We start from the raw sequence: 25,237 nt of genomic DNA, 5'->3' as shown, positions 1-25,237 counted from the left end.
TTTGCCGTTGGTTTTTTTTTTTTTTGTTTTTTGAAACAACACCAACATCGTAAAATATAATCGACGGCAGTCGACGACGCCAAAGAGATAATCATTGCAAGAATTTATGGCATATTTTTGGGGATGTATGTTGCAATATGTGTTTGGGTGTGTGTGTGGCAAAAATGTTTGAGTTTATTTGCGGTATTTAACTAGGACATGTATTTTACATGTTTTCATCAGGGAGTTCATTTGTTCGTACGTCCTTGTTAGGTTAGCCCAACGGGTGGTACTGTGAAAATCCTTTAAAATTGGGTGATGATATTGATACTGTGTGCTCTTCTGTGATAAAGGCTTAAGTATGATTAAGACAAGGAAATCACTGGTGACAAACAATTGAATTTTATTGAGATGTGAAGTGAAGATTAGGAAAAAACATATGTTCAATTGATTTAATGATTATTTAGGTCTTCAAAAGAAACATTCGTTTTTAATATAAAAAAATTAATAAATGCTAGGATTTTTTTTAGTAATTTAATTAATTTTCAAAAAGCACATATTTTTCTGCGATGCACAAATTGTTATTTATTTTATTGAATTTTTTTTCTCAAAATTTTTGTTAATTTTTGTTATTTTTTTTTTTTTGATTTTTTCGTTCCATTTTTTTAAACAACGTGTCTTAGGTATTTATTTATTTCCTGATGTTAATAATCCTGGTGATGCTTTAGTTACCGATGGTGTTGCCTGTACGGGCACTTCCTCGGCTGGGACCGGTATGGTCACCTCAGGTATGATCCATATTCCCAATTAATAGGCTCTAAATATGGAGTCAATGCAAATTTGTCCTATGCAAAATTTCTTGTATCACACATGGTGTTGGTATGAAAAATATCAAAGAAAAATTTATGAATACACCTTTCTCACGAACACTGTCTTCTCTCAAATTAAATGCAATTATTATTCCACAAAAAACAATTGCACTATTAGGGCTATATGGTGGCAATATTTTCAGCACTCTTGTATATATATATATATATATATATATATATATATATATATATATATATATATATATATATATATATATATATATATATATATATATATATATATATATATATATATATATATATATATTATAAATGTTGTAAAAATAAGAAGAAAACAAATTTAAAAGATTTAAAGCATTCACAAAAAAAAAGAAAAACATTATAATAACATAAAATCAAAAGGAAAAATATATGAAAATATAGCAAAAATTAAAAGAAGATCCAAATATAAAATATTCTATAATATTTAAATTTATTTAACGAAAAAAATAATAAAAGTACAAAAAAAAATACAAAATGCTATAAAATAAAACCAAACGAAAATTTATAAAAATATAACAAATATTAAAAGAAATTATAAAAATAAAATATTATGCGCAGGAAAAAAAACAGTAATAAAAGTATAAAAAAATACAATTACAAAAAACCAAACAAAAATATATAAAAATATAAAACAAAAATTAAAAGAAATTATAAAAATAAAATATTTTTCGCAGATTTTCCATATCTAAATTTATGAAACAAAAAAATAATAAAAATAATAAAATATCAAAAAAAAACAGTAACATAAAACCAAACGAAAATCTATAAAAATATAACAAATATTAAAAGAAATTATAAAAATAAAATATTCTGCGCAGATCTACAATATTTATAATAAAAGAAATTATAAAAATACAATATTCTGTGCAGATATATTTATTAAACAAAAAGAAATAATAAAAGTATAAAAAAATACAATAACAAAAAACCAAACAAAAATATATAAAAATATAAAAATGTGAAACAACAATTAAAAGAAATTATAAAAATAAAATATTTTGGGCAGATTTTCAATATTAAATAATATTATTAAACAAAAAAAAAATAATAAAAATAACAAAATATAGAAAATATAGAAAAAAACAATAACATAAAACCGAAGGAAAATCTATAAAAATATAGCAAATATTAAAAGAAATTATAAAAATAAAATATTCTGCGCAGATCTACAATATTTAAATTTATTAAACAAAAACAAATAATAAAAGTATAATAATACAAAAAAAATGCAATAACAAAAAAACCACACAAAAATATATAAAAATATAAAAAAATATGAAACACCAATTAAAAGAAATTATAAAAATAAAATATTTTCAATATATAAATTTATGAAACAAAAAAAAATAATAATAATAAATATAACAAAAAAGAAACCTTAAAAGAAAATTAAAAATAAAATATTCTACGCAGACCTATAATTTTTAAATTTATTAAACATTTACATAATGCTCTAAAAAAAATTTTAGATGAGTAGCATTTAAATAATAAAAAATTAATAAAAAATAAAATATAAATTGCACGTAATAAATTGATTAATTTTAAAATACAAAATGCTATGCAAATAAACAAATTAAATTTATAAAGGAAATAAATGAAAATTAATAATATTAATTTATAATAAAACAAAGCTAAAATAGTATTTGAAAATAATTTGATTTAAATTATTTTTAAATACTTATTATTAACAAAAAAACTATAAATTAAAAAAAAAATATATATAACTCAAAAATTATTAATTAATTACTAAATTACTACATAAACTTTTAATAATATTAATAACAAAAAATAAAATATGAAGCAAACATAATAAATTGATTAAATTTAAATTGATTATAATATGCAAATAAAATAACGATTGAAAACAATTATATTTTAAACAATTATTATAATTATAAAAATAACAATTATATTATATCAAGTAAATATAAATTAAATCTATTAAGTAAAAAAACTACATAAATTATTAATTGTAATTTATATTAATATACAAGTAAAATAATATTTCAAAATAATTAAATTTTAATTATTTCATAATACTTATTACAAATTTTTATAATATAACAAATTTAATTAATTAAATTTAAATAATAATTAAAATTTCTTCAAAATATTTGACCCTACATGAAGTAAAAAAAACTATATAAATTATTAATTCTAATTTATAATAATATAAAAAATAAAATAAAATATCAAAATAATTATATATTAATTATTTTATAATACTTATTACAAATTTTTATAATACAAAAAATTTAATTTAATTAATTAAATTTATATAATAATTAAAATTTCTTAAAAATATATATTTGACCCTACAAAAAAAAAATCATTTACTCGACAGACAATAGCACTACAGGATGTTACCATTTGTAAAGCAATTATTTTCCTTTATCCTAGATTTATTGCTGGTATAGGGTTGGCACTTTAGCACAATTTTTTTTATGAATTTGTTTTATTTTTCTTGTTGCGTTGCACTTAATTTTCCCTAAAATTTATTTAAAAAAAAAAATTATTAATTTTTTAATTTCTCAATTTTCTTTTTTCCCCCATTTATTTATTTAGATCTTTATTATTCCTCAGAAGTAAAATCATCGGCGGATTCATTATTACCGATCGGTGTATCATGTAGCGATACAACCGGTAGCGGTGTTGTTACAGGTATGGTAGAGCTTCATATGTAGTGGGAGAGTACTAAAACCATAAGATCGAAATGAGGAAGTATATGATAATTGTTTAAAAGTTTATTATTTTTGGAAAAAGATTTCCAAAACAAAATAGCTATTAAGCAATTATGGTATTATTTAATATGTAAGATCTTGTAGTTTTAATACCCCTTTAATACGGAAGCTTAGTTTTTTTTCTCACTTTGAATAGTTGTAGAATTTTTTGAAAAGGATTCTAAAGGGTTTTTATAAAATTAGGAAAAATGCACTATTATTATAAGCTAAGCACAAAGTATTCGATTTTTTTTTTCAAAACAATTTTTTAACTAAAAGTTAAAAAATTGCATTTTTTGGTTTCTTTCTTAAGTTTTCTTAAAAATTTAATTTTTTTATAATTCTCTTTTTTGACAAACGAAATCAAAAAAATATATATTTTTTTAATTTTAATACACTTTTTTTAAAATGTTGTTTATATTTCTCGCACCTTATGTTTGTTTTAGCTTTGTTGTGAAATATTGTTTTTCTTTTGTATCATTTCTTATAAATTTTGTTTTTGTTTTTTTTTTTTTTGCCTTATTTTATCTCAGATATTTACACATTTCCATCTGATGTGAAATCCGTTCCGGTTTCCATAGTTACAGATGTTGTGTCTTCAAATCTTGGACCCTCTTCGGGGGGAAATAATGTTACAGGTATAATCGCAATTTCAATTATCCACTGTGTAGCTTTTCGCACTTCACCAAATTTAGCCCACATGAGGATGAGTCCTCTCTAAATGTTCAATTCTTCTGCACAAATCTTATTTGGGGTATTTTTTTTTTGGTTTGGTCTTACAAAATGTAATGCGTATAAATTTATATTTTTATAAAATAAAATATATTTTTGTTATAATATTTAATGTAGCACTTTTTTTAAATAAAAATTTTGTATAATTTTATTATATATTTTTGATTTAATATTTTAATTTTATATATAATTTTTAGTAATAGTATTATTTTTTTTATTTTCATATAAATTTTGTAGTATTTTTTTCTGCTAATTCATTTGTTACGATTTTATTAATACATTTTTTTCATAAAAATGTATTCTACATATTTCAACGAAAATTAAATTAAATTTTAATTTTTATGAAGAAATAATCATTTTCAGTAATTCATTTATTTTCAAATATATGGCTCTGTTTATATGTCTCTCATATATTAACGTTTATTTTATAAAAAAAAATATTTTGTATTATTTTTATATTTTTTTTAAGTTAAAATAATTTTTTATAATAATAATATTAACAGTTTTTGTTTATATTTGCTCTTATAATTTTTTAAAAAATTATTATTTGTTAATTTTTATATCCTCCACCATAGGATGGGGGTATATTAACTTTGTCATTCCGTTTGTAACATATCGAAATATTGCTCTAAGTAGAGCCCATAAAGTATATATATAGTCTGGGTCGTGGTGAAATTCTGAGTCGATCCGAGCATGTCCGTCTGTCCGTCGGTTCGACTGTTGAGATCACGCTAACTTCCGAGCGAAACAAACTATCGACTTGAAACTTGGCACAGGTAGTTGTTATTGATGTAGGTCGCAAGGTATTGCAAATGGGCCATATCGGTCCTGATTTACGTATAGCCCCCATATAAACGGACCCCCAGATTTGGCTTGCGGAGCGTCTAAGCCGAAATTTGGTACATAGTGTTAGGTTAGGTGGCAGCCCGATGTATTAGGCTCACTTAGACTATTCAGTCCATTGTGATACCACATTGGTGAACTTCTCTCTTATCACTGAGTGCTGCCCGATTCCATGTTAAGCTCAATGACAAGGGACCTCCTTTTTATAGCCGAGTCCGAACGGCGTTCCACATTGCAGTGAAACCACTTAGAGAAGCTTTGAAACCCTCAGAAATGTCACCAGCATTACTGAGGTGGGATAATCCATTGCTGAAAAACTTTTTGGTGTTCGGTCGAAGCAGGAATCGAATCCACGACATGCAAGGCGGGCATGCTAACCATTGCACCACGGTGGCTCCCTACATAGTGTTAACATATAATCTCTAACAATCATGCAAAAATTGCTCCATATCGGTTCATAATTATATAGACCCCATATAAACCGATCCCCAAATTTGACCACCGGAGCCTCTTGGAGGAGCAAAATTCATCCGATCCAGTTGAAATTTGGTAAATTGCGCTAGTATATGGCCGATAAGAACCATGCCAAAATTGGTCCGTATAGATCTAGTTAGAGTTAGCCCCCAAATAAACGGATCCCCAATCTCGGAAAAATTGGCCCTTTTCGATTCATAATCATGATTGCCACTCGAGACAAAAATAATCTACCAAAATTTTATTGCCATAGAAAATTTTGTCAAAATTTTATATTTCTATAGAAAATTTTGTCAAAATTTTATTTCTATAGGAAATTGTGTCAAAATTTTATTTCTATAGAATTTTTTTTCAGAATTTTATTTCTGTAGAAAATTTTGTAAAAATTTTATTTCTATAGAAAATTTATGAACCACCTCTTAGTTGGAGAGGAATATTTTGACAAAATCTTCCAAAACATCAAGAATTCTACCAATCTACCAACAGAAAAAAGTATATGGCCGATAACAACCATGCCAAAATTCGTCCGTATCGATCTTTAGTTATATATAGCCCCGAGATAATCCGATCCCCAATCTCAGAAAAATTGGCTCTTTTCGGTTCATAATCACGATTGCTACTCGAGCCAAAAATAATTTACCAAAATTTTATTGCCATAGAAAATTTTGTCAAAATTTTATATTTCTATAGAAAATTTTGTCAAAAATTTATTTCTATAGAAAATTTTGTTAAAATTTTATTTCTATAGAAATTGTGTCAACATTTTATTTCTATAGAATTTTTTTTCAGAATTTTATTTCTGTAGAAAATTTTGTCCAAATTTTATTTCTATAGAAATCTTAAGAAGCACCTCTTAGTTGGAGAGGAATATTTTGCAAAATCTTCCAAAACGATAACAACCATGCCAAAATTGGTCGTATCGATCTTTAGTTATATATATCCCCAAGATAATCCGATCCCCAATTGGCCCTTTTCGGTTCATAATCAGGATTGCCACTCGAGCCAAAAATAATTTACCAAAATTTTATTGCCATAGAAAATTTTGTCAAAATTTTATATTTCTATAGAAAATTTTGTCAAAATTTTATTTCTATAGAAAATTTTGTCAAAATTTTATATTTCTATAGAAAATTTTATCAATATTTTATTTCTATAGAAAATTTTGTCAGAATTTTATTTCAATAGAAAATTTTGTTAAAATTTTATTTCTATAAAAATTGTGTCAACATTTTATTTCTATAGAAAATTTTGTCAACATTTTATTTCTGTAGAAAATTTTGTCAAAATTTTATTTCTATAGAAAATTTATGAAGCACCTCTTAGGTGGAGAGGAATATTTTGACAAAATCTTCCAAAACATCAAGAATTCTACCAATCTACCAAACAGTCAAAAATCTGTCATTTTTTGGTAGAATCGTGTTCATAATTGTATATAGCAACCATATAAAGCGATACCCATTTTTCAATTCTGGCTTTATTAATTATCCCTATATATATGCCGGTCAATAACTGAATATATACTAATTTGCCTAATATATATCCCGCATGGACTAAGTCACAATTTACAAAATTATTTTAAGAAATTTTAAGATTCCTTTCTATCGGCCGCAACCCAAGCAATTCAATTGTGTATGACCGTCTTAGTAGAAGTTTCTACGTAATCCATGGCGAAGGGTACATAAGAACTTACTTGTTATTTATTTGTTTAGGTGTAGTAAAAACAAATTCAATGAAAAATTCATTAATATCTTTTTCAAGAAAATATCTATAAGAATTTTTTCTAAAAAAAAAATTTATTACGATTTTATTAATACATTTTTTCATAGAAATTTTTTCCACATATGTAAATGAAAATTAAATTTAAATTTAATTTTTATGAAGAAATAATAATTTTCATTCAATAAAAAATAGTTTGTAAAAATCCCTTCATAACAATAATGAATTAGTTCATAACGGAGTTTTAGGCAAACTGAAACAAATATTAGGACTGGGATACAACATTTTTGCTCAATACACAATAGTAACAAACAGTTTACGTCCAATCTTCTACGATCGTAGTCATAAGGAAAAACATCTGTGATATTTTAATTTAGTTTTGTAATTATTTTTGAAATTATTTTAAATATTTGTTTAATGTCGTGGTGTTCCTGTGCCGTTACTTTTTACAATTTAAAATTAATTTTAAAAAATATGACAAAAAACTAAATATTTCAATAAAAAATTCATCCCAGAAGAAGTTGGAAATCACCAACGAAACGTCGGATGTAAATATGAAATAAAGTCTTTTTATTTGCATATTGAGAGACCTTGAAAGCCCATTTTAGAACAGATCTAAAAATAACCAAAAATAAAGAATAAGAAGGTCGTACCAAAAAAATTAATAACAAATATCACCAATGTGGTATCACAATGGACTGTCACCTAACCTAACAAATTTCTTTAAAATAAATACAGTTTTTTAATTCTTTATAGCCCTTTTCCTTAAAACATTGTTTTTTTATACAAAAAATTCAAATAATTTTTTCATAGGAAATTATTGTAAATATTTCCATGAAAATTAATTTTTTTTTTTAAATTTTTTACGATAACACAATTTTTTCATGGGAATTTATTCTATATATTTCAACGAAAATTAAATTAAAGTTTAACTTTTATGAAGAATCTATCCAATAAAAATAGTAAAAATACATTCATAACAATAACAAATTAGTTCATAACCGAGTCCTAGACAAACTGAAACAAATTTTAGGGCTAGGATATGACATTTTTGCTCAATACACAATAATAACAAATTTCTTTAAAATAAAGACATTTTACCTTAAAAATTCGTTATAGCCCCTTTCCTTAAAATATTATTTTTTTAAAGATTTTTTTCATAGGAATTTATTGCAAATATTTCCATGGAAATTAAATTAAATACAGACAAGCAAAATTTACTCAATACTAGGCTTTCAGTGTAGGATTGAATAGCATTCAAAGATAAAGTCAATGAATCGAAAATAAAAAGGAATGCCCTTTAGTTAAAAAATAAAACAATGGAATTTCGGGATATTAAATTATTATTTTTTTCTTTTAATTTAATTTATATTATATGAAAATATATATTAAAATGATTGTCATAAATTTATTCTTTGTGTATCTACGTATTTCTTTATTTATTATATATTTTTTTATTTAAATTAAAAATGCATGTTTATAAGACCAAACTAAATGAGAAAAAGTAGCAAATGCTACTTTTACCAAATTAGAGTTTCTATATTCTCGAAAATGAGAATAGAGAAACTCTAACTCTTAAAAAGAGTTTCCCTCTCTTCTGAAAATGTTTAAAGGTGTTGGTTATTTTCTAGGAGTTTTGTTTCGTTTGCTTTTGCCTAGTAGTAACGTACGATTATAGACTATACGAGAGAAATTGCTCTCCCGCTATAATGATAGTCTCCACAATTCCTCACTATTGAAATCCATGCTATGTTTTTCTCACAAGCTACGTGATTTCTCTTTGCACTTTCTTTCTTTCTTTGCACCAAAAAGAGCACAATTTCAAGTAATATCTTGATTTTTATGATTATTTTTTTTTTAAATTTTGTTAATTTCTCTCCCCACAACAATTACATATTTTCTCCAGATCTTTATACATTTCCCTCATCAGATGTTAAGACCACACCACCAACAAATTCTCTAAATAATGAAGGGGGTGGAGGTGTGGCTTGTAATGAAACATCTTCGGGCAGCGGAAACGGAAATAATGTTTCAGGTATGATCAAACAGTTGGCTACATTCAAATGAATAGAGGCTTTATAGCGATTTATAGAAAAAGGTGTTGGGTGTGATAACTTCTTATTGCCATTGTTAGGAATAAAAAGAAAATGTAAACGAAAAAAAAATTATAATAATAATTCTTTATTGGAAAACACATATTTTATATAAACATACTATATACATATAATGACAAGTCCGATTTTGTTAGCACTATTAAAAACTAAATGCACTTCAAAAAAATTTTGTTTTGTTCTTTAAAAGGACTTTTATCAAATATTTTTGAATAAATTTCAAAATGAATCTAGATTTTTATTTTTTTTTTAAAGATTTTTTCTTTTCAATTTAATTGATTTTTTTCTCTCCTCATCTTTATTATCTTAGATATCTATACATTTTCCTCCGATGTTAATGCCTCCTCAGATGGCATGCTATCCGATGGCTCCAATAATGGATCAAGTGGAACCGGCGCTGGAGGTAGGGTCCATGTCCTTAACTATGGGTTCTAATTTGTCTCTGTAGTGGTGGTAGTGGCAGTGGTAGTGGAGGAACTAGTGGTTGATACCGTGGTAGATGGTACTTCGGTAGTAGTTGTACTTTTCGTTGTATCCTCCTTAGTATCGCCACCATTACCAGCGTTATCCTTACTACTGCCCTTATCCTCATTACCTTTATCATCGTTTGTCGTCTTAGAATTTGGTGTATTAGCTGTAGCTTTGCTGGTATTCGTAGTATCTGTTGTTTTTGTTGATTTTTGTGGCACTGTGGAATTCGTAAGAGCCCTTGGTGATGGTTTATCATTTGCTGACGTTGTTGTTGTTGTCTCCATATTCTGGTGATAAGCATAATAATGATATTGCACCGAATTTGTATTTTGATACGATATATTGCAATCGCGGCATAATTCTGCAAATTTAAATATGTTTTAAGAAACTGTATTAGCACATATAAATATTTTTTTCTATGCACATATTTATGATATTTTGCAAAAATATTTTACAATTTTTATTTAAAAGCATGATTTTTTTTTAAGTTTTAATTTGCACCAGAGTGTTTAAATTAATCAAACAAAAAAATATAAATTTGATAAATAAGGATTTAGAATGAATTCAAAAAATATGGCATACTTTTAGGAGGCAAAGAAATTAAAAGTAATTTTAAATTAAAAAAATAAACTTTGTCCACAATTTATTTTATAGAGAATTTTTTAAATCATTTTGACAGTTATTGGTAAAAATTGATTTGAAAATTTTATGAAAAAATTTAATAAAAAATATAATTAAAAACATCACCGCCTAAAAGTATGCCGTTTTTTGAAACTATCAAATTTTATGGAGTTGCATTAAGGAATTTACCTAACCTTCTCACATATACAGTGTAACCTCTCAAACTCGGATACCCTGAAAACCGAACACCTCCCAAAGGTGGACAGTTGTTTGGGGACGTTTGCTATATTAAAACATTAAAATTAATCTCTCATAAGTGGACACCTACCAAATGTGGACAAAATGTAGGCGACCGTGAGTGTCCATCTTTCAGAGGTCTCACTGTACTTCCTTTAAAATGTAAAAAGGCACTAAAAGTATATTTACCAAAGTCATCCCACTGGGAAATGAGGAATTGAATTTTTTTTTTAGAAAAAATGTGTGAAATCTTTACCTTATAACCAAACATTTTGAAATTCTAGCACTTTCAAAATAAAAATCGTTATAAAAAAAAGATTCCAAATGTGTTATATTGTTGAAGAAAATTTTTAAATTATGGGATTATAAATAATTATTTTACAAAATAGATTGGAAGGAGATTTCATATGACATATAACAATTACGATATGATAATATAACACTTTATAACATATAACCATATAACACTTTCACTAATGAGCTTCCAAAAATATTCATAATATTGTTTTTTTTTTTGTTCGTCAAAAAATAACTAAACTTACCATACTCCTTGCCATCTTTTTTATCATCTTTCTCTTTTGTAGTTTTTCCTTTATCATCTTTTGATGGTTTGTCCTTTTCTTTGGCTTTATTATTACTCTCCTTTTCATCATCTTCTTCGCTGGTATAATCAAAATATGAAAATAAATCATCCCACAGAGAACGGGGCTAAATTTCGAAAATATAAATTTGTAATTTAAATAAATTATTTTAGTTTTTTTTTAATTAAATTAACACATATTTACATTTCTCTTTAATTCACTTTCATCCGTTATATCTTCAAAATCTATGGCATTTCCATATGGAACATTGGTCAATTTCATTAAACACAATGTTAGAAATATAAAAGATATTGAAAATTTACAAAGCATTTTAAAAATTATTTCCGTCTTTTACTGATCGTGTTTCGTAAACGTTTGAAACCCATATAATTTGCTTGTCAACTCTTTTATACAATATTCGTTCGTTATAAGACGAGCAAGCCGTTATAAGACGTGTGGAAATACTAATTGTTATAGAGAAATAAAAATTAACTATAGATATTTATTATGCAGGTTGTTAAAGTACATGGAGAGAGAATTAAATGTAAATGCATACGGTTTTGAAATTTCCCAACGAATTTTGAAATACCCTAGCAAGGAATTTTTGTTGCATTTTTATGTGAAATAATAAATAAGCAATTGAATAAGTTGTAGAATCACAAATTTGCCATTATCAATCATATTCAAATAATATAATTAATAAATTTAAATTAACGTATATTTATTAAAAATAAATTTCAATTAAAATAAAATTTAAATAGTTAAAATTATAATAAAAATTTTAAAATAAAATTAAATTGAATGGCTTTAAATTAAATTAAACTGTTTTGAAGCGATATCGAGTGACCAAAGTGCCAAAGCTATTTTTGAAGAACTGAAAAAAATTATATTTGTTAATGACAAAATCGACATTATCAATCTAATTAATTTAATTTAAATTATTTTATACTCAATTAAATTTAATTTGATTCATAATAAATTTAAATAAATATATGATGAATTAAATTTGTTTTATTTGCATCTTCAAAAAATTGACCAAAAAACACAGGTCATTAAAGACAAATTACTTTAATTTAAATTAATCTACATTTAATTAAGTTAAATTTAAATAAGATTTTAATCAAAACATTTAAAAATATATGGCTTGCAGCTAATCTTAACTGTTTGAATCGATATAGAGTGACCAAAGATACTAAGAATATTTTGATACCAGTGAAGAACTTTTATTTGTTAATTATAATGTTTTTTACAATTTCTGCCTCGCAATAGGTTTAATTAAATTAAATTCATTTATATTAAATTAAATTGAATTTAACTTAAAATAAATTAAATCGCTTTAAACTTAAACTTAGCCATAAAGCCATGAATATTTTCGATACCAGTGTAGACCTGTTATCCATGAAATATATTGCCTTTGAAAATTCTCTCTACTCTATAGTCTCTTAAAAATAGGTGTCTACCGTTATATTCAGCACATGCTTATGCTACTTTTCAAGCTTACCTACCTTTTAATTGTAGTGTCTAGCTATCTCCAGAGATATGGGTTTGGTGTAAATTTGTTTTCAAATACACATAAAAATTTAGTAAAATTTATGAGTTTTCCTGTAATATAGAAAAAACAATGTAAATAATAAGAACTTATATGCAACAGCACGCGCGATACTACGTTAATAAACAAGAGATGAGAGTTGTTTTCTCTCTCCCTCTCTTAAAATGAAATTCTACTAAAGCTCCTTGCTCATAGTTAGCATGAAGTAGTTTATGTCAGTCGACTTTACCAAAAAAAAAACCGGCAATGAAAGATATATGAATGAATGAATGACGGAATGTATGGATGACTGATGAAATGCACTTTAGTTTTAATTGCTCATTTACGTTGTATTACTTTTTTTTAGTATTACTGTTGTTAACATAATTTCGCTTTATATAGAGAGCACCGTAGCCTATACATATATGTATGTATGTAGTACATACATAGTTTACAAGCACCTATCAATGTATATGTATGTCTATCATTCAAGCAATATATGAATGTAAACAGTAGTTGGTTGCACTTACAAAAAAAAATCATACGAACATACATACTTTTAAATTTGGCCAAGTTGTATTTTAAATGCCATTAGCGTTATATGTATTTATTATTGCTGTTGTTATTGTCGTTTTGCCATTTATTTTCGTTATTGTTGTTGTTGGTTGCTAAAAACAAAAAGTACAAAAGATCTTAATTTTGTTATTTTGGGTTTGTGGTGGATTTTCAAAATAATTTCATTAGATTTTTGGTTAATTTTGTTTTGTAGAATAATGGAATTTTTCATATTTTTGTATTGTATATACACACATGGAGAATTAAAGAATTGTATATACACAACAAAAAATATAATTATATTTTATAATTTAATTATGATTTCCGGTTAAAAAAATTGTTTGTTTTGCCACCAGAGAATATCTAGAATGGCAGGGAAACGGTAAATGTGCAAGAGGAGAGAAAGTTAACGTTTTCCGTAATCCCTTGCCAGGCAACAACGACCATCGCCGAAAAATGATCATCGCTGAAAAACACAAATTCACCTAATTTTTCTTATTCTTCTCGTTTTTTTTTTTTTTCTCTCTATACCTCCACCATCTCCTACCGCTGGTTATTAATGGTTTGATTGTATTTTCTCCCACTTGGTTGATTCCATGAATATATAAAATTCGCGTAATTTTTTTGCCATTGAAATGATGTTGTTTTGTTGTTTTTGGAAAAATCAACCGTATGGGTATGTCATGATTGTGTATGGTTTTTATTTGTTTGTTGGTCGTCGTCTGCAAATTGAAACTGATGAACATCTGTGTTATACGACGGACGGACGCATTGTTCTTGTTCAATACCGAATCAACAAACACTCAATCACACTCTTCATTACATATACCATTACGTCTACTTGCTACTACAACAATTACTACGACTACTCATTCATCGTTGTGGTGGCTACTTACTCTCTACTTATTTGGCAACTCTACGCGCTCCGTTGTTCATTGTTTGTGTAACTTCGATCTGACTTCGATTGTATTATTTTTGGTATGTATTGTTATTATTGTTATTATTCATATTGTTCTTGTTCATCTTCTTCTTCTTCCTCTGCTCTCTATATACATATGTACTATAATATATTGATTCATTTCTATTATTACACACATCAATATTTTCGATATTATTATTTTATAAATATATATTTTTTGTATTCTGTTGATTGCATTTGTTTTGTAAATGTTATTTTGAATATTCGCTCTCTTGCCACACTTAGTCATCAGAGTGAAAACAGAAATTACACTCAAAGAGAGAGGTATGTTAAAGATTATTAGAGTTCAATAGGCTTAGGAGTGTTTTCAAGATAAACAATCGAAATAATTAACGCTTTGATATGAAATTAGATTTTCGAAGAAAAAAAGATTTCTTTTTCCTCGTGAAATAAAGCGATTTAAATTTTGCTGGATTGGATGGACTATGGGATTATTTGGCATATCCTCTGTCCTGTATATGCTTTTAATGGAAATGTATCATATTATTTGTGTCAATAACAAATTGAACAAAAAAAATTTTTCTAACAAAAATCCATAGTATATTTTAAATTTAAAATATAAAATCGAATTTTTGAAATTTTGTAACATTCGGTATTTAATACCTAAAAATTTTAAAACTTTTTCAATAATTTCCTTAAAAATTTTATAATTGCCTAATATATAGAATATTAAAAAAATACTTTAGCAATCATAGTAAAAAAGTAAACCAAATTAACATAAATTGATACAGTATACAGAAAAGCACACAGAAAAACAATATTTTAGGGTTTCGATCACAAAAGTAAATGATCCGATTAATGTTTTAGTGAAATTGGTACATGGATATATGAATTACTCACGACGAACTCAAAAAAAAGTGAACCCTCCAAAAGCCAATTTAACTTTTTTTAAATTCATGTAAATTATTAGGTTTCAATTAAATTTTCCACAGAAAGTTTATTTTACTTGAATATTTTTTGTGTAGGTTAGTCAACATATAAAGAAAAATTTACTAAATTTGTAAAATTTACTAAATTTGTAAAATTTATCAAAAATGCTTCCATCACGAACTTCGATGTGCTAAAGACATTAGCAAGCTGTTACTAGATACGTAATTTATAAAAATTAAATTTAAATTGGGCAAAAATAAATGAAATGAAATTAACCAAACATAAAAAACCTCAATTTTGGAGAAGCCTAGGTTAGTTTAGTTGGAAGCCCGATATATCAGGCTCACTTAGACTATTCATTGTGATACCACATTGGTGAACTTCTCTCTTATCACTGAGTGCTGCCCGGTTCCATGTTAAGCTCAATGACAAGGGACCTCCTTTTATAGCCGAGTCCGAACGGCGTTCCACATTGCAGTGAAACCACTTAAAGAAGCTTTGAAACCCTCAGAAATGTCACCAGCATTACTGAGGTGGGATAATCCACCGTTGAAAAACTATTTGGTGTTCGGTCGAAGCAGGAATCGAACCCACGACCTTGTGTATGCAAGGCGGGAATGCTAACCATTGCACCACGGTGGCTTCTATGGAGAGCCACGGTGGAGAAGCCTATCAATCGATGATTTATTAAAATAAACATCGTCCCTGAAAAGAGAAAACTATTTTATTTTATAATGTTTATAAATATTTTGTTTATTGATCCTTATCCTCAAAAAGGATTCATAAGCTATATATGCTATTCACTATTCACTATGGACTATCAACCATCCATCCATGCATATAACGTGTTTGCAAATGCAAAGCCAAAATTCCAATTTCAATGTTAGATATTTGTTAAAACAAATAACCCACAAATTTAACGCCTAATTTCCACAAGACTGGCAGACCATCTTCGTCAAACTACCTCTAAAAATCTCAATTTGTTAAACAAAGCCATAATCGAATCCTGTTTTGTTTTTTTTTCGCATACACTCATTTAAGTAAACAACCCTTGCTTTATATCCATGGCCCCTTCACTATAACCCCATCCTCCAAAAGAAAAATCAAACAAAACTCCTATCATGCGTAACATAATTACATGTAAAGGATAACAAGTAGTAAGAGAAAGGGTTGTCTAATGTTCATTGGTTTTTTTTTTGCTCGAGTGTAATAGAGATTGGGAAGAAAACACTGTTTTAAACAACATCATCATCATCATTATCAGCATGTCGACATGGGCATCATCATGAGCGTCAATGGAACAATAACTAAACACTTCAATTTAGAGTAAATGACCTTATTTTCAGTTTTTCATTCATAAGACCGAGAAAAATATTTAAACACGTTCATTATTATTATTACTCTAAAGCAGCAGCAGCAATAACAACAACAACAACCATAACGATATGGTTCTTGGTGGTGTTGTTGTTGTTGTTGCCTTTCCCTGTATCGAGTCGATTTTATGACTGGCAAACAGCAACAACTATAACAACACCAACGATTACAACGTCAATGGGGGGAAAAAGTCATAGTAAAATTTATTACATCGATGCTTTAGCATTCAACCAACGAATGAAGAACACACATAATCGCCTGCCACAGCATCCCGAATGTATTTTACGATGGCAATATCAACAACGGCAACCCTGTTACATTGTTCGGCCTTTGTTACGGTTGTTTTGAACGAGAGGGATCCCAACACAACGACTGACATACGAATCGACAGAAAATACGAACAGATAGAGAGAGAGAGAGAGGGAATTTTACACGTTACTGATACTTATTTGGCATTTATGCAACAATCATACATACACACACACCCAGTTGGCAACTTTACACAGGATCCCATCTAATGGTACTTCAAATGTGGTTGTTGTTTGTTGTTGTTGCTTTTATATCGTTGCTGCTTAATGTAGATATGTATGCATGTATGTACACCATACACCATGGCCTTTCTGGGTTCTCCACTGTCTATCATCAGGCTCTACTAGCCCTGGCAAAATGTAAAAGGCAATTTATTAGATTTTGAATGAACGGTTGTACACATTTAGAAACACACACACACACGCATACATACCACTAGTAGGTGGTTCAATGGCAAGGCTCATTGTCATCAAAGGCTATATGCTGCCACCCCTTAAATATAACAAAACTAAGCATCCCAAAAGAAAAACATATGTAATACTTTAACGTGGCTGGCTTCTGGCAAACTTTGAGATTTGCTGGGTTTGCCTGGGAAATGAAAAGCAAAATCTCAATACAGGAACCCACTTGTAACCTTTTTCGTTTTCTTCAAATAACCAAAAATAAAACTCTAAGGGGTGGGGGAAAATATCACTGTCACTGTTACATTTAATGTTCACAGAGCCAGAGATGTGCGTAGATTTTTCTGCTACTGCTCTGTGGCTAATGCCGATGCTGATAATGATGTTATTTAGCGCAGTCGACATTGTATTGTCAGAGATGTTAAAGCATAACTAACACCGTCAACAACATCATGATTAGGATAACCATTCTTAGAGATGAAAAATTCCCTTATTTGTGTGTGTGTGTGTTTTTTTTTTGTTTCTCACCCCAATACCATGAGTGCGTAGTGATAAGGACTCTGTTTTTTTATTTATTTATATACAAGAGTGTGTGTAAGTGTATTTGTGTTAGAATTTTATGCGTGTGCTCAAGAATTCCAAGTAGAAAACAGCAAATATACAATGGAGAGATTTTTGAGTTAGAGGATATTTTCACTGCTGCTTTTAACAGAATAACGGCGGCGCTGGTAAACGACGGTAGTGGCTGCTGCAGCAGCAGAAGCAAGCAGTCTCCTCATATCAGCAACAATAATTATTGATTTTTTCTTCAGTTTAAGGTCACAACAATAACAACAAAGTAACGCGGAAAACTAAGAACCGGAAAAACGTTATGCTTAGATACAAAAAGAATAATAATAAAGAAAACTTTCGGGGGAATACAAATAAGAAAATATTTTAACGATTAATAAATAAAATTAATAAAATTATTTTATGCAAACAAAAAATACGTATTAGTGTAAACAAAAAATTATCGAGGTTTTCCATATAACACTATTATGTTTTGTACATATCATTATAATAATCGGTAACAACGGCTTTAATAAACCTATCCTATTTTATAAAAACAAAATCGGCTCTAGACCTACAATAAAAAAATATACCAAAATATTTTATAACAAACGCATGGATATCCCTATTGTTTTAAGTGAAGCTTTTAAAGCAACTCTATGATTAAAGGTAAATGTCGAAAATTAATCTACCTTAAAAAAAAGTGATTGTGAATGAATAAATACCTCATTGTCAATAGGACTTTTGACACAATTTTTTAAACTACAAAAATATAACGAATGAAATGTTTCAAGGTGACATACAAAAAATATCATAAATATCCCACTAAAATTTTCTTTAAATTGAAAAACTATTCAATTAAAAAGTAATTGATTCAATAAAATTTTTTTCTTAAATCTTAAAGAAATTAAAAAAAAATCAATGGAATCAATTTTTAATTGAACTCTTTATTTTTGCATTGACATATACAAGAATTTAAGAAATGTCAATTAAGAAAAAAAAAAAATAATAAAAAAATAGATATTAAAAAAATCAATGGAATCAATTTTTAATTGAACTCTTTATTTTTGCATTGACATATACAAGAATTTACAAAAAAAATTTGAATTTAAAAATTTGTTAAACTCCAAAAATATAACGAATGAAATGTTTCAAAGTGACATACAAAAAATATCATAAATATCCCATATTTTTTTTTTTTTAAATTGAAAAACTATTCAATTAAAAATTAATTGAGTCAATAATTTTTTTTATTAAATCTTAAAGAAATTAAAAAAAAAATCAATGGAACCAATTTTTAATTGAACTCTTTATTTTTCCATTGACATATACAAGAATTGAACAAATGTCAATTAATAAAAAAATTTGTTAGTTCATTTTGTGATGGAAGCAATTAAAATTTCTTTGGTTATAAACAATAATGGGTTGTGAGCCCCAATGATCTGAGAATCTTACAATTATTAGAACAAAATCTTGCAATCTTTAAGAATCAATTGCTCCGTTTACGACATCACTACACTAATAGAAAAAATTACGTTCCATAGTCGTGAACGGACGGTGACAAAATGAAACGGAAACGTTCACAAAAAATCAAAACGGAATGTTCACAATTTCGTCCACGGGCGTTCACGATTTCATGAACGGCATTCGTTTTTCTTTGGCCATGAAAAGTCTTAACATAATCGTTAGACGTTATTATGGCAATTCCCTCGGTGGTGCAATATGCTAAGGCGACTGTTAACGCGTATGGTTCAGAAAACACAGGTTCGAGTCACGCTAGCGGATATCTTTTTTTAAATTTTGTTTATAAAGTCGTAACCATAACGTTTTCAGATCATGAACGCTGGTTGTTATTTTGATAACGCATGGTGTCATTTTATCGTTGTCAGATTGACACCGCCACAGTTTGACACCACATATGTGTTGATTCACTTTCATGAACGAATCGTTTTGAAATGAGCACGCCGTGCATGATTTTTTCTGTGAGTGTAGTGATTTACTGAGTTATTATCAAAGAGTGCTGCCCTATTATAGTTTTAGATCAATCAACAAGATCATCTTTCTTATAGATGAGCCTGCAAAGTGTATCTTGCTCTGTGATATAGGAATTATTTGGAGATATTGTGAATTACTAGGAAATGTCAGTAAAATTATTGATGTTCATTTGTTTAAGAAGTTTCTTAGTATGAATTACAGTTGAGACTTTTACATAAATATAATGTAGCTTTTCGTTATTGTAATGAAATTTCTCTTAATTAATAAACACCAGTCGATTTTTAACTAATGGTTTTTTTTTATCAAAATAATACGAATGTGACTTTATATGATATTTCAAAGCGACTTTCTGTGATTTTCAACATCAACAAATCCATTTATATTTAAAATTAAAAAAAGAAATTTTATTGTTGGCTAAAATCTGCTTTGAAGACCATAATGAATGAAGAGTTAAATTGGAAATGAGGCCTGTTTGGTTATAACAACCAGTGTTGCCAGTGTTAAGAATTTCCCCCAAAATGGGGAATTTTTTTTCGTGAATGCAGACGACAATGTTGAGTTGGGGATTTGATGGGGAATTTCCATAAATTTTGAGATTTTTTCGAAATCCATTTTGTGTAATAAATTATTTTTGCAATAATGATTTTCATTTTCAATTCTGTTTATTTCCATATTATTATAAAAGAAGAAGCATTTGGACTGGAAACGAAAACAAGATTTTATTTTTGGGGGCCCAAGCGCTAATTTATTATTTGACTTAGGTAGGATAAGACATTTTTCTACAATTGTGAAATCATATCGTGAGGACTCGGGCCTAAATGTTGCCCTCTCATTAGTGTTCATTAATGATATGGACCATATATCTCATAAATATAGAAATTATGAAGATTGTTCACCTTCATATTTATCTACTACCCAAATTTTATTACTTGATTATTTAGAAATACATTTTCGTCCATAAATACATGGTCACCGAACTCTCATTTTCATTTTCCGAACATTTGGAAGACAATCCCTGGTCTCCCTGTGTTTTATATGAAAATCGTGGTCTTATTACAGCTTGCAAGCTGGTGTGGCAATAATTTAATATATATTTTTTTTAATTATTACCGGTATTCTACTTCAGAGCCTATTTCTTTATTTTGTTTTTCATAACAAAATAAAGAAATGGGGACGAAAGTGTCCTATTTTTTTAATGATGTTACTTTCTTGGCCAATTTTTCTACATATACTTTTTTGGATGTTACTCTTTTAGCTAATAGGGCCTCCTATCGCATTGATGTATATAAAATAATTTAAATTACATTTTTACCAACGTTTCGTCGATACAGGTTGGCAGATAAGTCCCCAGTCTAACAAAGAAAAACACTTTTTTTGTCAAAATTCGTTTTTTATTATTCAACATAGTTCCCTTCAAGAGCGATGCAACGATTATAACGACCTTCCAATTTTTTTATACCATTTTGGTAGTACTCCTTCGGTTTTGTCTCAAAATTGGCCTCAGTTTCGGTGATCACCTCTTCATTGCAGGCAAATTTTTTCCCTGCGAGCATCCTTTTGAGGTCTGAGAACAAGAAAAAGTCGCTGGGGGCCAGATCTGGAGAATACGGTGGGTGGGGAAGCAATTCGAAGCCCAATTAATGAATTTTTGCCATCGTTATCAATGAAGCGTGGCACGGTGCGTTGTCTTGGTGGAACAACACTTTTTTCTTCATCACATGGGGCCGTTTTGCCGCGATTTCGACCTTCAAACGCTCCAATAACGCCATATAATAGTCACTGTTGATGGTTTTTCCCTTCTCAAGATAATCGATAAAAATTATTCCATGCGCATCCCAACATTACTTTGCCAGCGGACTTTTGAGTCTTTCCACACTTCGGAGACCGTTCACCGGTCGCTGTCCACTCATCCGACTGTCGATTGGACTCAGGAGTGTAGTTATTGGGCCCATATTTCATCCATTGTCACATATCGACGGAAAAACTCGGGTGTATTATGAGTTAACAGCTGCAAACACCGCTCAGAATCATCAACACGTTGTTGTTTTTGGTCAAATGTGAGCTCGCGCTGCACCCATTTTGCACAGAGCTTCCGCATATCCAAATATTGATGTATGATATGACCTTTGATATCTTTAAGGCCTCTACAATCTCGATCAACTTCATTTTACGGTCATTCAAAATCATTTTGTGGATTTTTTTGATGTTTTCGTCGGTAACCACCTCTTTCGGGCGTTCACCGTCCTCCGTGCTCATTTCACCACGCTTGGATTTTGCATACCAATCAATTATTGTTGATTTCCCTGGGGCAGAGTCCGGAAACTCATTACACCCTCAAAAAAAATCGCTTCTTTAACATATGTTCCAAACATATTTTGCAGGAAGCACATATATTATTGCATACTGCCGAAACATTAATATGTTTGTTTTATGTGAACATATTATATGTTTGGAAGCATTTTAAACCAAAAATATTATATGCTTGGAAGAATTTTTCCCAAACACGATTGTGCTCATTCCCTAACATACTCGTAATTTTCACTTCCACGAAATTTTTTAGTTATTGGCACCTTTCTCTGTAATACAAATAATGTTGAAGAAATTATTCACTTTTATAAATTTTTTAAATTTTACCTTTCGCCTGCACGGAGAATCGAACCGAGGACCATACAGTTTGTAAGCCAACACACTATCCACTGGGCTACGTAGCTGTTATAGTCACCAGTAGATAATTATCGTTTTAAGTTACATTTATATAGCATAGTTTGCAGCGCCCACGAGCCCATGCAAACATAACATTATTTAACAGAAACAAACATTTGTTTGCCACGTGGAGCAGTGGTTAGCATGTCTGCCTTGCATGCAAAGGGTCGTGGGTTCAATCCCTGCTCCGACCGAACATTTTTTTTTGTTTTTTTTTTTAATTTACACATTTATATTTATACTATATTAATTTTTTTAAATGAAACATCGAAATGTGCGTTATTAAAGATTTATAGTCAGTAACAGTGCTTGATATAAACGAAATTGAATGATTTTTGGATAAAATATTATTTTTTATTGCAAAAATAACAATCTTGTAATAAAAAACTGTTTTTGTACAAAACTTTAAAATTTGGAAGGAATTCAAAAACTAACAAAAGAAGAACGTGGAGTCGAGTATAAACATACATACATAATTTTATAATATAAACATAAATTTATTTAGGAGTGAACAGTTTTTTACTAGCATTTAACACCATCGCTCTAAAATTCCTTTTATTTTTCTTTAATAATTCATTTTAAAGAAAATAAACTTTTTAAATTGTTTTAGCTGTAAAAGTCGAACTTAATGCCCGCTTTTATATTTGATGGTGTCCGTCAACTCCTCGTGGACTACTTTTTAATAAAGAGAAACTAAACTTTGTTTTTTTACATTTTACTGTGTAATTTTTCACTATTTCCTCCTTATTTCATTTTACCGTCCCAACTCTAAAAAGAGTATAGTGCCCTTTCGTTATTTTTATGAAGACCCCTGATTTCTTTTAACGAACCAAGAAAAAAGTAATGCCAAAATGATAAACAAAACACATGTCCACACATACATAAAATGCTGCTCTCAAGGCGAAAACATAAGCTGTTTGTTTTTAAAATGTCTATTCTCTTGGTTCAGAATGTATATTCTCTTTATTCAAATTAAATAATATTTAGACTTAAACATATCAAATTTTTGGCCTTATCATAAAACAGTTTTCCGAAACAACATACAAGCGGTTTCACAGAAATTGTTCTCTTTCGCTGTGTTATATTGATATCTTTCGTCAACTCTCCCGGTTTCCATCTCTATTTCTCTCTATACTCTCTCTGTCGCTTTGAATAAAATATCACAACATATGTATGTTTAGTCGAAATTTGTAAATTTATATATGTTTGTATTCACACATATGATTTTTATGAAACATTCATGCCCCAAACATAATATATTCTAACATATTAACATAGATGTCCCAAACATTTAGTGTTAGTTCAGGAACATTACATGTTCGCACTTAAATATATTGTGGTTTAAAATCGTGCCCGAAACACATTTTGTTTATATCGGAACATATGAAAAACATATTTTTCTAACAGTGTACAAAGCCAAGTTTTTGCTTCCACCGTATCTTTTCCCTTCAGAAAACAGTATTTTATCAAAACACGAAATTCTTTTTTTTTCCATTTTTTTCACAATAACAAAAGTTGCTTCACAAAAGACGCTCTATCTCACAAACTAATTGACTTACAGACGTCAAATTTTGACACGAATCATTTGAAGATTGGTAATATATAAAAATAATATGCTAGCGATGCCATCTATGTGTCAGACCGGGGACTTATCAGCCATCCTGTTATAAATTGAAAAACTTTATTATTAGTGCATTTTTCACATAGTCCTAATTTGGGGAGAAGAGCCGGAAAAATACTGGGAACACTGATTACAACAATCCGTGGTTGTTACAGCCTTTAGTATTTGTTACAGTCCTTAGTATTTTTTACATAACCATTCCGCAATCATTTCCCCGTTAGAAAATCAATATCTAGTTATAAATTTTCTTTAGTTTTTAAAAAAATAATTATCTAAAATAAAGTACCGCACAGGGACTTTCAATATCATAGGGGACCACGGACATGATAACATCAATATAAGGTTAATTAGAAATTTTAATATTTCTTTTGTATATTAGAGCCGACGGGAAGTCAACTTCGACTGTCGCCTCATGTACACAAAAAAAAATCTTTCCTCAGGAACGAAGACAAACGAAATTCCCCTTTGTTATAAAGTATTCTCTTTAAGGACAAATAAATCTCAATTTATGAGAAATGTTGTACCAATTGACTCGGATCTGTTTTATTTTCTTTAATAGAAAAAGAAAACTATAATTTCATTACTCACAAAAGAAAACTCTTCTTTCGGTGTAAGAACAATAACAAATTGTACCCGTACGAGGGCGTTTTTTTAACAAAACGGTCCCATTGTTATTTTTCTTTTAATATTCTCTATGTTGTGAAAATGTCATCGAAATGATAAATTTTCTAATATAACGTTTTCATTTTAATGAACATACAGAACCTACAGATTTCTACGCATTAGAGAGAGTCATTGTTTTCCAATTTTTTTTTGTAAATACTATGGTTATAGCGTTTCAAATTAGGTGTCGTTCATATTCCGTCGGAAAATTGTAATGTTTGTTTGAAAAAACAAAAAAATACTTGCGAAACTTTAGACAAACGAAGTTTTCTTTTGCTGATAAAATATTTTTTTAAGCAAATAAAACTGACCAGAGACAATAGAGTCTCTGCT

The 25,237-nt window shown here is 28.3% G+C and overlaps 2 protein-coding genes across 2 annotated transcripts in view; one reads left to right on the top strand and one right to left on the bottom strand.

Moving 5' to 3' along the window:
- Poxm (paired box pox-meso) overlaps positions 1-25,237 on the top strand; it is a 130,785-nt gene that overhangs the window by 92,598 nt on the left and 12,950 nt on the right.
- On the bottom strand, positions 9,502-11,742 carry LOC142222223 (uncharacterized). The gene is made up of 3 exons (XM_075292237.1): positions 11,562-11,742; positions 11,319-11,484; positions 9,502-10,279 (listed from the first exon to the last, which is right to left on the bottom strand). The coding sequence occupies exons 1-3, from the start codon at positions 11,685-11,687 to the stop codon at positions 9,879-9,881; spliced, it is 693 nt and encodes a 230-aa protein (XP_075148352.1). The 5' UTR covers positions 11,688-11,742; the 3' UTR covers positions 9,502-9,878.

Source organism: Haematobia irritans, chromosome 1, assembly GCF_050003625.1.
Source record: "Haematobia irritans isolate KBUSLIRL chromosome 1, ASM5000362v1, whole genome shotgun sequence".
Classification (NCBI taxonomy): Eukaryota; Metazoa; Arthropoda; class Insecta; order Diptera; family Muscidae; genus Haematobia; species Haematobia irritans.
This window is presented reverse-complemented; position numbering and strand designations above follow the sequence as displayed.